This window comes from Rhinatrema bivittatum, chromosome 14 (assembly GCF_901001135.1).
Source record: "Rhinatrema bivittatum chromosome 14, aRhiBiv1.1, whole genome shotgun sequence".
NCBI classification, from domain to species: domain Eukaryota; kingdom Metazoa; phylum Chordata; class Amphibia; order Gymnophiona; family Rhinatrematidae; genus Rhinatrema; species Rhinatrema bivittatum.
The window spans coordinates 35,246,641-35,259,708 of NC_042628.1; the positions used below are offsets into that span (position 1 = coordinate 35,246,641).

The 13,068-nt window shown below is 50.1% G+C and overlaps 1 protein-coding gene across 5 annotated transcripts in view; it reads left to right on the plus strand.

Moving 5' to 3' along the window:
• CFAP70 (cilia and flagella associated protein 70) overlaps positions 1–13,068 on the plus strand; it is a 351,702-nt gene that overhangs the window by 234,803 nt on the left and 103,831 nt on the right. For all 5 annotated transcript variants that reach the window (XM_029576140.1, XM_029576137.1, XM_029576141.1 and 2 more), the window contains one exon: positions 8,419–8,610. In XM_029576140.1, the coding sequence (XP_029432000.1) occupies positions 8,419–8,610 (192 nt within the window). The remainder of the gene's footprint in view (positions 1–8,418; positions 8,611–13,068) is intronic.

The following is a 13,068-nucleotide window of genomic DNA, read 5'->3' on the forward strand; positions in this document are numbered from 1 at the left end:
CAGGCGTAACTTGTGCGCGCCCCCTCACCATCCCCCGGCACAGGCCGCAGTGCCAGGGGACTCGAGACCGCCCTTCCGGCCCGCCCCAGACCTGCCTCGGACCGCCCCCTGACCCCGGACACACACCCCCGGATTGCCGACATGCCCCCGGACCCGCCCCCTCCCACCCTTTTTACGAAGCCCCGGGACTTATGCGCGTCCTGGGGCTTTGTGCGTGCCAGGGGCCTATGCAAAATAAATGCGCCGGCGCACGCAGGGCTTTTAAAATCTACCCCAATGTGCATATATGTATGGGCTTGAGCAAAAAATAATAGGGTGGGACATGGACGTTTTGAGGAGGGACCAACAGTTATGCACATAAACTCCATATTTTAAAATTGGAGGTCGCAGTACGCAGCAGCTTGCTAGCTACATACATTTACTGCTGCTCCTAATGAGCAAGTCTGCAGAAATCAAGTTTTAGGGCTTACACAACAGGATGAGGGTTCAGTGCGAGGCTTCATGGTCTATCAGTCAATAAGGGTGGTATGTTTTGTATTACTTGCCTTTCTGCCTCGGTTGCATGACCAGCTGCTGCAGATCTTGTCGGACAATGCCACAACAGTGGCTTACATCAACCAACAGGGAAGAACCAAGAGTCAGGCTGTGGCTCAGGAAGCTCAGGAATTGCTTTGTTGGGCAGAACAACATCTGACTTTGTTAGCGGCATCTCACATAGCCAGGGTGGAAAACATTCAAGCGGATTTTCTCAGCTGGCAGTATCTAGACTCAGGAGAGTGGGAGCCAGCAGAGGAAGCGATGAGTCTCCCCATATAAGAAATCCCATATATAATATAAATGATCAAAAAAGGCAATAGCCAGGATAAGTATCTGGGTACAGTTCTCCATGGAGAAGCATAATAAAGAACCACACAAGATTGGCGTTGTCATCTGACAGCACCAATTGGCCTTTTACTCTCTTAGCCCAGAAACTTCTCTGAGTCTCTTCTGGGCATGCACAGGAGTTCCCACACTAACATTGCCATGTGCCCTCCCTCAGTCTAATTTAATCTACTCTGCGAATGGCCATAATATTTCTCTCCTCATATGACAGCCACATTTATTTTGAAAATAAAAAAAAAGGAGACAGAAAAGTTTCCATGGGAAAGAAAGCCATTGCATAATATCCACAATGAAATCTTCCTCAGAAAGAAAGGGGAAAACCTTATGGAAAATATTGTCATAAAATGGCTTCTGCAGACTAGCACGACTGGTGCCTTTGATGCTTGGGCACAGATCATGACAGTGTGACATAATGTCCCCAAGGGCACTTGTATATTAAGACCTAAAGCTAAAATATGAGCTTAAGAGCTCATTAGAGCACAAGAAGTCTAAATGTCATTAAAAAAGGGAATGATCCCTAACATCAGATATTTCTAATTCTAAGAGATCGTGAGGTAGGTCATTGGCGCAGAAAGATCGTGGGGTTTGATCCCTTGTGCCAAAGTGCCATTACATCATTTGGCACCATACAATGATGGTGCTGAGCCATCAATGCCAAGAAGTATCAGCACAGACTCCTTAAAGCAGAAACAAAATGGCATGGGGTCATCTGTGTCAAAGAAGGATAATGATAGTACAACTGCATGAACATCTAATGATGCAAACTCACAGCACTGAAAAATGTAAGAGCTTCTGCATAGACAACATGTGACAGTGAAACGCTTGTGCTGAGAAAGAATGCAGTGCTAAAGAAAACTGCTAAATAAAGGCATACTATGGATTTGTCTGCTTTTGTGCACGCTATGTCTTCACCACCAGAAGGGCTTTCTTTGAAGACAGAAAATAAGGACAAATTTTTTCAATATTTTTGTAAAAGAACTATCGGACAATGAACCAGCCTTTTGTAGACCCATTTCAGAACACTCAAGAGAACAGCTAAGATCAAAACTTCTTCTGTCCTTTTTTGTACAAACTGAGGACAAGCCAGCACAGGAAGCCATTGTAATATCTTCAGACGGAGAAATAAAATCACATTCACATCATATACTCTTTTGAATTCTGAAGACTCTCAAAATTCAGAAGATTCTTTGGAATACATTCCCAGAGTCCATTTCTAGATCCTCCATCAGACCCATTGCCAGAGTCAAATAGGGCATCAATACCACTAGAAGATGCCACATATTCTTTGTTTATAAAAAAGATGTCTGAAGCTATACCTTTCAATTTCCAAGAAGAGGAGGAAACAGCCACTGAATTACAGGAGCTCTACAGTACCTGCAAACACCAAGATAATTTAAGGCTGTCCCTATTCATCAAACGTTACAGGATATACAAAGAAAATATGGGAAACACCCTATTCCATTACACCACTGGTTAAAAAAATGTAGATATTAGATATAAGAGTACAAAAATACCCAGGACATATAAAATACCGCATGACTTGCTAATCAGGAAAATGAGGAAAATCAAGAAAGCCAAGACCTTTTTAATACTCCTTCTGGGAAAAATCCAAGAATCCTTGACTCAAATCAACAAGAGGGTATTCCAAGGTGCCATATTGCAATTTTGAGTTGAGCCTTCCAATTGCAGATGATCCATTCCCTGTATGTACCTGGATCAGTCCAGACTCCTGGGTTTAGTCATCCCTCCCAGCAGATGGAGACAGAGAAAAGCCTCGCTGATACTGCTTGAAAGCCCTGGTGCCACCTGCAGTAGGCTCAATATTTCTCTGTCTCCAGCAGATAGCTGGTGCATAAACCTGCAGCCATTCTTTACCCTTGCTTTTTTATAGATTTTTCGGGTGAGCCTTCCTTCCAGGGGACTGGTTCTTTTGGGAACCATTCCCTGTTCGGTTGAGGTGGACCAATTGAGGTCCAGTTTGTTCCGTGGGGTGCACATCTGGTGGTCCAGATCCCTCCTCTCACAAGGCCAGCCGTGCGGCTTTCAGCCCTTCTTTTCTTTCAGGGTTTTTTCTCTCCTTTTGGTTCAGGGGCTGATTTTCAGCCCTAGGAGAGAAGCTTCCCTCTCAATTTTGTCAGGTTTGTTAAAATAAAAAAAAAAAAAGTTTAGAAAAAAAAGACAGTAAAGAAAGAAGTCAGCTGCTAGTAAGGCTCCGGGGTAACCCCCCGCCCTCGCGGTTCAAGCCGGCTCATTTTTTTAGACTTTTTTTCTTGTTTTACTTCACTTTAGTTTTTCTGTTGGCATGGTTCGTGGCTCGGCTTGCCACACGTGTGGGGCAGTCCTGGAGCTTCTCAGCAGGGCAGGCCTTTGTTCTGGGTGCATTTCAGGGGGAGGGGAGGGCCCTCCTTCCTCCCTCCTCCGAGGAGTCTCAAAACGTCGGTGGCTGTGTAAACGCTCGACTGCTGCGATCAGGCCGGTTTCTGAGGCTCCTGCACTCTCCGGCTCTAACAGCTCCCTCGAGACGGGAGCAGCTTCCATTTTGGCGCCGGATACACGCGCACCGCCATTTTTGGAGGGGGAGGGAGATTTTCCTCCGTGGCTTTCCCCGGTCCATCCCAGCCCCTTCGAGGGGCAGGAGCCCTCCAGAAATGCAAGTATGCAGGCTCCCTTACTACAGGGGCCTGGGGGAGACCAGGTCCCACATTTTCCTCTAGGTTCGTGCTCCTTTTCCCCGGGTTTTATTTTCCTGCTGCACCAGGTCTATCTGGCACAGCAGGAAGGGTTAGGAGGTCCGCAGCTTCCCCTGACACCTCAGAGTCCGTGCCTGCAGCCTCCTGGGGCCAAATCAGGGTCCACGCGGCCGCTGGACTCAGAAATCCCAGGGGAACCCAGCCCAGGAGGAGCAACGGGGGGCTTACAGGTCCCAGTCCCTCCGGCAGGGGCAGCGGCAGCGACGGGGTCCTCAGCACAGGCTCTGACATCCCCTGACGTAGATCAAGGGGATGACGTAGGGATACCTTTGGTGACAGAAATGGATGATCCTAAAATTTTCCGGTTGTTCCGGAGGGAGGAGTTGGACCCTCTGCTTCCTCAAGTTCTTGAGGAGCTTGGTTTGAAAGCTCCTCAGGAGGTTCCGGAATTAAATGGGGCGGATCCTGTCCTGGACAGTCTTTGGGCCCCCCTTCCACGTTCCCTTATCATAGGTCGGTACGGAAGTTAATTGAACATGAGTGGGATTCCCCAGACTCCAGCTTACGGGTGGGTAGAGCTATGGCCAAATTCTACCCCTTGCCAGAACAAACGTTAGAACTTTTTGCGCTTCCGCAGGTGGACTCGGCGGTTTCCACGGGCACTAAGAAGACTACGATCCCTGTGGAGCAGGCCGCGGCACTTAAAGATGTCCAGGATCGGAAATTAGAGCTCCATCTCAAGAGAATTTTTGAGGGGGTGGCCTTGGGGCTCCGGGCCGCCATTTGCTCTGGCTTTATGCAAAGGGCTGAGTGCAGAATTTTCAGGATGGCCATGTTGCGTCCGTCGATCTCAGACTGCTTCGACCTCTGTGCCTCACCTTTCTTTCTGCTCTCCCCGCTAGTCTTGGGAAGATGGCTACCACCGCGTCTGCTTATCGCTCTCTCCGGCATCTCCTGAACGGTTATGGCAAGGCTATCCGCCATGTTTCTCCTGAGAACTTCCTAGAGTGCGCGCGCGCATGCCACTCACGTCTTTATCCACGTCATCGCGGGAACCTCAGGGGCATCCCCCTCGAGTGACGTCACGCCATCCAGGTATTTAGCCTGCCCTTTGTTTGTTAACAAATCGAGTTAGCAAGGATTGAATTGCCTCCAGTCTGAGCTACTCTGCCGCTTCCGTGCTGCCGCTGGAAGCTCTCTCTGCCCTTCGGGGTATTTCATCTAACCTGGGTACCCGCTCCTCTGAGGCCCTTTGCTTTCTTTCAGGTGCCTATCTGGGATACCAGGTACTCGCTCCTCGAGGGCCTGCTCTCCCTGCCATTGGTGCCTGTAATCCAACTACTTCTGCCTGCTGGGATCTACATCTATACAGCTACCAACTTATTGAGTAATCTAACCTTTTCCAGTCTGTCTCATCTACAGCTCTGCACGGGGAACAAGCACCAGAACTCCCTATACTACCGAGGGCTGCTAACATCTATCATAGTGAGACGGATCCCCTCTGCCGAGGGTCCCTGGACTGCTACTACTGGATCATCTCACTACTGCCACCTCTGGTGGTATCATCCAGCTGTATAGTAAGAGACAAATCTCTGTGTTTGCGTGTCTCGAGTCTAGCCTAATACTGTGGTTCCTCACGGGACTCCTCTTCGTGGGAGTGGCCATCACCACAGTACCCAAGAATCCACTCAAAAACCTCAAAACCATAACAGGCCAAACGCTACCTGGATCCAGCATGTCAGATGCTGATCACGTGGCGGCATCGGTCGCATATGTGGCGGATGCTCTGTATGATTTGGTGCGTTCACTGTCTCGTGTGATGAGTTCTGCGGTTGCGGCCCGACGTTTGCTATGGTTCCGTCAGTGGGATGTGGATGTATCCTCTAAGGCCCGGTTAGGTTCCTTGCCTTTTAAGGGTCATCTCTTGTTTGGGGAACAGCTGGAACAGCTAATCAAATAATTGAGTGAAACAAAAGTACATAAGTTACCGGAGGATAAGCCTAGGAATCGCCAGGGGTTTCAGGCCCGGTCCTGTTTTCGAGATGGCAGGCGGTCACGGCCTTCTAGAGGTCACGTTGGTTGCAGTCACAGAAGCCTTTTCAACCGTGGGGCTCAAATTGGAGTCAGTCCTTTCGAGGCAGACAAAGGCCATTCAGGGCTCCCTCAGCCGGGGGAACAGCTGCTGTCAAGTCCTCCCAATGAAGCAAGGCTGATCCATTCTGCCGATCCCTATATAGGGGGCTGGCTGGCAGACTTCTACGGTGAGTGGATCAAGATTACACAGGATCAGTGGGTTCTCTCGGTGATAAGAGACTGTTACGCATTAGAGTTTGCACGTTCCGTTCGCGACCTCTTCTTAATCTCCCCCTGCAGGTTTTCGGCAAAGCGTCAGTCGGTTCGGGAGATGTTGCGCAGGTTGCGAGAGTTAGGGGCAGTGATCCCGGTATTCCCACACGAATGGGGCAGGGGTCGTTACTCCATCTATTTTGTGGTGCTGAAAAAGAAGAGAATGTTTTGCCCCATCCTGGACCTCAAGTTGGTCAACACATCCTTAAAGATACCTCGCTTCCGAATGGAGACTTTATGATCCGTAATTGCAGTGGTGCACTCGTGGGTGTTTTTGGCCTCCCTAAATCTAATGGAGGCGTATTTGCATATTCCCATTCGTATGGACCATCAGCGTTTTCTGAGATTCTCAGTGATGGGTCAGCATTTTCAATTTCAAGCTCTTCCCTTTGGCCTGGCCACGGCTCCTCACACGTTCACCAAAGTAATGGTGGTGGTGGCAGCAGCTCTTCGGCACAAGGGAGTGTTTGTGCACCCTTATCTCGAAGATTGGTTGATTCGGGAGGAATCATTGGAGGGCTGACGTTTGGCAGTCCAGAAAGTTATTTGTCTGCTAGAATCTCTCGGCTGGGTAGGCAATCGGGCAAAGAGTCATCTAGAGCCGTCACAGACGCTTGACTACCTCTGGGCTCGTTTTGACACTAGGCAAGGCAGAGTGTTCCTCACACAGGAGAGAATGTTCAAGCTACAGTCACAAGTTTGCCACTTGCTGTCGTCGAAGGTACTTCGAGCCTGGGATTTTTTGCAGGTTCTGGGAACGATGGCCTCAACACTGGAATTGGTGCCGTGGGCCTTTGCACATATGTGCCCACTTCAGAAGGCCCTGTTGGACAAATGGAATCCTCTGTCACAGGCTTTTCATTTACCGGTTTTGCTGGATGCATCGGCACAGACCAGCCTCTCGTGGTAGCTACAGCTATCCAATCTACAGCGTGGAGTCAACCTCGAAGTCCCGGAGTGGGTGGTTCTCACTACCAATGCCAGTCTCTCTGGTTGGGGAGCGGTCTGTGAGCGACAGTCGGCCCAGGGCACTTGGTCAGCGGTGGAAGCCTCTTGGCCTAAAAATCGGTTGGAGACCAGGCGGTGTGGCTGGCACTTCAAACCTTTTTCCCCCTCGTTCAGGGTCATTCAGTCAGGGTTCTGTGGACAATGCCACAACGGTTGCTTACATTAATCATCAGGGTGGGACCAAGAGCCAGGGGGTGGCACTGGAAGCTCAGGAGTTGTTTCAATGGGTGGAGCGGTACTTGGTTCAGCTAGCGGCTTCTCATATCGCAGGTGTCGACAACGTCCAGGCTGATTTTCTCAGTTGTCAGAGCTTAGATCCAGGCAAGTGGGAGTTGGCGGAGTCTGTGATGCGGCTCATCCGGAGAAGGTGGGGCCGTTCCCAGGTCGATTTGATGGCAACTCGGCTCAATGCAAAAGCTCCTCGATTCTTCAGTCGCAGGAGAGAGTACGGGGCCAAGGGAGTCGACGCTCTAGTAGTGCCTTGGCCTCGGGAAATCTTGCTGTATGTTTTTCTGCCTTGGCCTTTGGTGGGCAAAGTATTGCGCCAAATAGAGAGGCACCCTGGGAAGGTGATCCTAGCGGCTCTGGAATGGCCACGTCAACCATGGTTCGCAGATCTAGTCAATCTAGCGGTGGACGGTCCGTTGTGCCTCAGTCATCTTCCAGATCTTCTCAGTCAAGGTCCCGTATTTTACGACCAGGCAGATCGCTTTTGTCTAGCGGCTTGGCTTTTGAAAGGCAAGCCGCTTAAGGCGGAGAGGATATCCAGAGCCAGTGATTGCTATGCTTTTACAGGCTAGGCAGCAGTCTACTTCCCTCTCATATGTTCGGGATGTATGAGCGGGTTCTGGACTGATCCATGGTACTACAGGAACAAAAATTAGCAGGTAAGAACCAATTTTCCTTTTCATGCCTATTTGTTCCTTGGCTTTTGGCTGTGACAGCCAAATTGGTATAACTGTGTGAGGGACCATCTTATAAGAGGACACTAGGGACTGAACTGAGAACATTTTTCTATTTTTTTGGGAGGAGGGAGTGGCTACTAGCTTCCTCCTCCTTTTCCATTTGGGGTTCCAGCTCAATTGAAAATGGTCTGTACTAGGCTAGTGTGCCATAAGCCTTTATTCACAGTTTTCTTTGTTTTATTTCCATCTTTTTAACTATCATCTCATCTAGCCTAGCCATCCTCAGTCAAGCGTACAGACCGTGGCTTTCTTCAGAACTCGGTACAAGTATATCCTGAATCAAGCCATTGGGTATCACATTTGTATGATGTGCCCACAGTCCCTCTCCACTATAGTTTTTGAATACTGTCTCCACAACATCCCCAGCTCCAGCTGATCTAGAACTTAACCCTGATCTCATGTATGGCAGTGCTCAGCAATTCTATTACATCCTTAGGCTAGTCCCTTAAACTCTTTTCTTAATGCCATGCCTAATCTAAACCTAACTTGGATTTCACATTCTTGTCTTGTCTTTCATCTTTTCCTAGGCAGTGGCAGATTACCATTCACAGATTGTCAGCATAACCAATGCTGTTCTAGATGAGTACTATGAACTGTTTGGTCAGCAAGTATCAGGATACAAAGAGGTGGATGGCCACACCCTGGAGGAGCAGAAATGCCAGCTCAATTTTGAGCTGAATTGCTCAGGAAAATACTTTGCTTTCAAGGAGCAGCTCAAGGTAAAAGCCTCTCTTTTCATTTAGTCTAGTTTCTCTTCTAGTTACTTTTCCATGTCTGTCCTTAAGTGTTGGAATGAAGTTTGGCCCATCCAACTTTTTCTCCAGATCATTTGAGAAGTAGTAACTGCTGGCATGACTCAGCACAAGTCTCTGCGTGCTTGTGTTGCTCTCATGAGACTTGCAGATCAGCGTGAGATCTCTTGTGCTGATCTGCATATGTCACAAGATTAGCACGAGCATGCAGAGAGCAGCATAGTGTCAGGCCTGCAATCAGAACTTCGGGAAGAGTAGGAGAGACTGCACAGGGTAAGCTGCTGAGGGTGAGGACTGAAAGGCTGGCGATTGGCTGAGGAGCAGGAGAGCCGAGTCTGGAGACTGGCTGGAAAACAAGGGGGAGTCCATCTGGGGAGGGGGTGTCCAAGCCTGAAGACTGGCTGGAGAGGGATCTGAGGCTGGAAACTGACTGGGGAGAAAGGGGGTCTGAGGTAGGCTGAAAAGTATGGGGCAATCTGATGCTAGAGATTGACTGGGGAGGAAGGGGGTTTGAGATTGGAGACTGGCTGAGAAGGGGGACCCAAAACTGGAGAATGGCTGGGGCGCTTAGGAGCTCAAGACTAGAGACTGGCTTTGGGGTTTTCAGATGAGTCTGGTGGGGGAGGGTTTGAGACTGGATGGCTGGGGAAGGGGGAATCTGATACAAGACTGGCTGGAGGGTTTGTCTGAGGCTGGAGACTGGCTGGGGGTGGGAGGTAAGGGGGGAGAAAGACAGACTAGGAGGCAGGGAGAAGGGGGAAGCGGCTTTGTAAAAGGGATATATAAGAAGTTTTCCAGTTTATGTACTGTATACAGAGTCTGGGTTTTTGGAGTTTCCATTTCAGTTTTTGTCTATACATTTGTAATGTAACACCTTTTGGATGAGTGGACACTTAATTCAGAGGTATAATTGACGCAGCCTAGTGAGAAAGCCCACTAGGCCTACACCATCAGCTGGCAGAGAGGCCCTGTGGTGGGACTGACTGGAACTTCACCTATACCAGCTGCCTCCCCCGCAGGTTAAGCCCTTGAATTCTTGTGGCCAGCAGGTCTTAGGTGGATCCCTAGAGCAATCCAGAGATGAGAGTCTGAAAGAAGAATGGGTCATGGCAGGCGGCAGACAACAGAGGTTTTAGGCGGACCAAGGGTCGAGGCAGGTAAGAGACAACAGAAACAAAGAATGGGCCAGAGGTCAGGGCAGGCAGCAGTCAAGAGGAATCCAAAGCCAAGCCAAGGTCAATACCAGGAAGATAAGCTTAAGGAACCAGGAACAAGACATACAGACAAACAGGGTCAGGGAACGAGACTCCGAAGAAACAAGGGCAGACCACAGAGAAGGCAAGGAAGAGAACAAAATAAGGAACAAAAAGGGGGAGAGCATTGCAAGCTAGGAACAAAAAGACAAGGTAAAGGACAAGGCAGAAAAAGGAACTGCACACAGAAGAAACATGCACTGTGAACAAGCACCAGGTGACCTGCTGCTGAGGCAGAGAAGAAGTGGCCCGGAAGCCCCATATAGGGCGAAAACTGCTGAGGTCAACTGGAGGCATCGTGGATGATTCCTGCTGTGAGCCATTTAAATCTTGTGACATCAGGCGCGTGCGTGTGCCTAGGAGCCTGAGCTGGGAGAGTGATGTTGGTGACGTTTTGTTGAGTGTGAGCACTGTGGCCGTGTCTAGAAGCAAAGAGAGGACCCAGCTGACGCTAACGGTGAGTGCAATGGCACACAGGGCCTTCCTGCAAACCGCCCATCGTAACATGTAATTTGTGGTCAACTGTTCTGTATTTGGTAAAGGTCTGTCTGTGTCTTGCAAATGTGACCAAGCTGAGGTATTCTGCTAGGTTGTAGGGATATGTAGTAGTGTTTTAGATCAGCGATTCTCAACCAGTGTGTCACCAAGCACCGGCAGATGTGTCACAGCTCCCGGTGTCCCACTGCCCCAGTTGTGCTTCCTTTCTCCTCAGAGGCGGATTGGCCTATCAGGGTATTGATCATCCCATAGTGGGCTGATGCAGTTGGTAGCAGAGAGATGCTGCATGCTGCCACTGGAGGCCAGGCCAGCGGGGGCAGAAAAGTGGAGTGATGCTGTGTGCTGCTGGAGGCTGGGCCGGTGATGGCTGAAGAGCAAAGATATGCTGCGTACCTCCGCTGGAGGCCAGACTGGTGGTGGCTGAAGAGCAGAGGTCAGGCTTATTGGGCCAAACAATGAGAAGAGGCTCCACATGAGAGAGGAAACTTGTTTGTGTGTATATGTTCGTGGCAGCTTTGTGTGTGTGTGTGAGTGTGTGTGGTAGAATGGGTGCCTGGGTGTCAAGCCACAAGGACAAGTGCGGGACTTGTTGGCCAACCATCTCCCCAGAGTGCGGGATTATTTGCGAGTTCTCGGCTCCATGACTTCCACCCTGGAGCTGGTGCCCTGGGCCTTTGCCCATATGCGTCCTTTACAAGTCAGCATTGCTTTCACGTTGGAATCCAGTCTCCGAACAGTTTCATTTACCTCTCCTCTTATGGATATGGCACACTCCAGTCTCGATTGGTGGCTTATCTCGGACAACTTATCCCGAGGAGTTCCCCTGGAGGTGCCCGAATGGACAGTGGTGACCACGGATGCCAGCTTCTCTGGTTGGTGAGCGGTTTGCCTGAGGAAGTCAGTGCAGGGACAATGGTCCCAGGAAGAATCTCAGTGGTTGATCAATCGTCTGGCAACCAGGGCAGTGTGGTTAGTATTGCAAGCGTTCTGCCCTCTTCTCCAGGGGAAGTCAGGCAGAATTCTTTCCGACAATGCGACCACGATTTATATCAATCGCCAAGGGGGAGCCAAGAGCTAGCCAGTGGCCAAGGAAGCCCGGCAGCTGATCAGCTGGGCGGAGAAGCATTTAGTAAGTATTGCAGCATCTACCATAGCAGGAGTCGACAATGTTCAGGCGGACTTTCTCAGTCGGCACCCCCTCGATCTCGGGGAATGGGAGCTCACAGACGAAGCTTTCCAGTTCATATGCGACATGTGGGGCGTACTCCGCCTGGATCTCATGGCAACAATTCATAATGCCAAGGCTCTGCACTTCTTCGGTTGCCACAGATAAACAGGAGCAGAAGGGGTAGATGCCCTGGTGCTGCCGTGGCCGAACGACGTGCTGCTGTATGTCTTCCCTCCTTGGCTGCTGATAGGCAAAGTGCTCAGGAGAATGGAGATACACCCTGCAGAAGTCATCCTCGTAGCTCCAGAGTGGCCGAGACGGCCTTGGTTTGCAAACCTGGTCAATCTGGCAGGGGTGGGTCCCCTGTGTTTGCCACTGCTCCCAGACCTTCTCCATCAAGGGCCTGTGTGTTTGGAAGAGGTCGATTGCTTTTGTCTAGGGGCATGACTTTTGAGAGGCACCACCTGAGGAGCAAACGGTATTCGAATGCTGTGGTGGCAACACTTCTCTGGTCGCACAAGACATCCACCAACCTCGCGTATGTGTGCATGTGGAGAATCTTTGAATCTTGGTGCGTGGACCGGACGATTGTTCCTACTTGGTCTTCAGTGTCGGCTATTTTAGGTTTCTTACAATCCGGACTCGCCAAGGGCTTATCATGTAGTTCCCTAAGGTTTCAGGTGGCAGCTCTTGGTTGTTTGCGTGGTTCCATTCAAGGATTGGCTTTGGCTGCTCACCCCGATGTGGCTCATTTCCTAAAGGGGGCAAAGCATTTACGTCCCCCGATCGGGCACCCTTGTCCTTCTTGGAATCTGAACTTGGTTCTCTCAGCTCTGTGTATGGCGCCCTTTGAGCCTCTGAAAACAGCTACAACAAAGGATCTCACGTTATAGGTGATTTTCCTTATCGCTATCACATCTGCTCGCAGGGTATCAGAGCTCCAGGCTCTATCCTGTAGGGAGCCGTTTCTGAGAATTTCGGATTCTGATGGGTCCTTGTGGACGGTTCCTTCCTTTCTTCCGAAGGTGGTGTCTGCTTTTCACATGAATCAGGCAGTGGAACTTCCGTCGTTTCCCGTTTTGGACCGGTCAGACCCTATGTCTAAAGACTTACGGAAGCTGGATGTTCATCGGGTGTTGTTGCGTTATCTGGAAGTTAATAACGTGTTTCGTGTGATGGACCATCTTTTTGTGCTGTGGGCTGGTCAGAAACGAGAAAATATGGCATCTAAAGTTACGATTTTGCGCTGGTTGAAAGAGGCTATAGGCTCGGCATATTTGCTGCATAGTAAGCCTGTACCGTTTGGTCTTCTGTTGTGACCGTCACTGCTCGACGTCTTCACTCTGCCCTCTTTACCTCTGTGGCGACTCCCTCCGGGTTTCATGGATGGCTGGCTGTCGTGGCGTCTCCATGCCATCTCCCTCTGGCGTCCCCGGACCGGCTCGAAGTTGCAGATCCGCCATGTTGCCTGAAGACCTAGGGCGCACGCACGTGCTCTGATTGAAG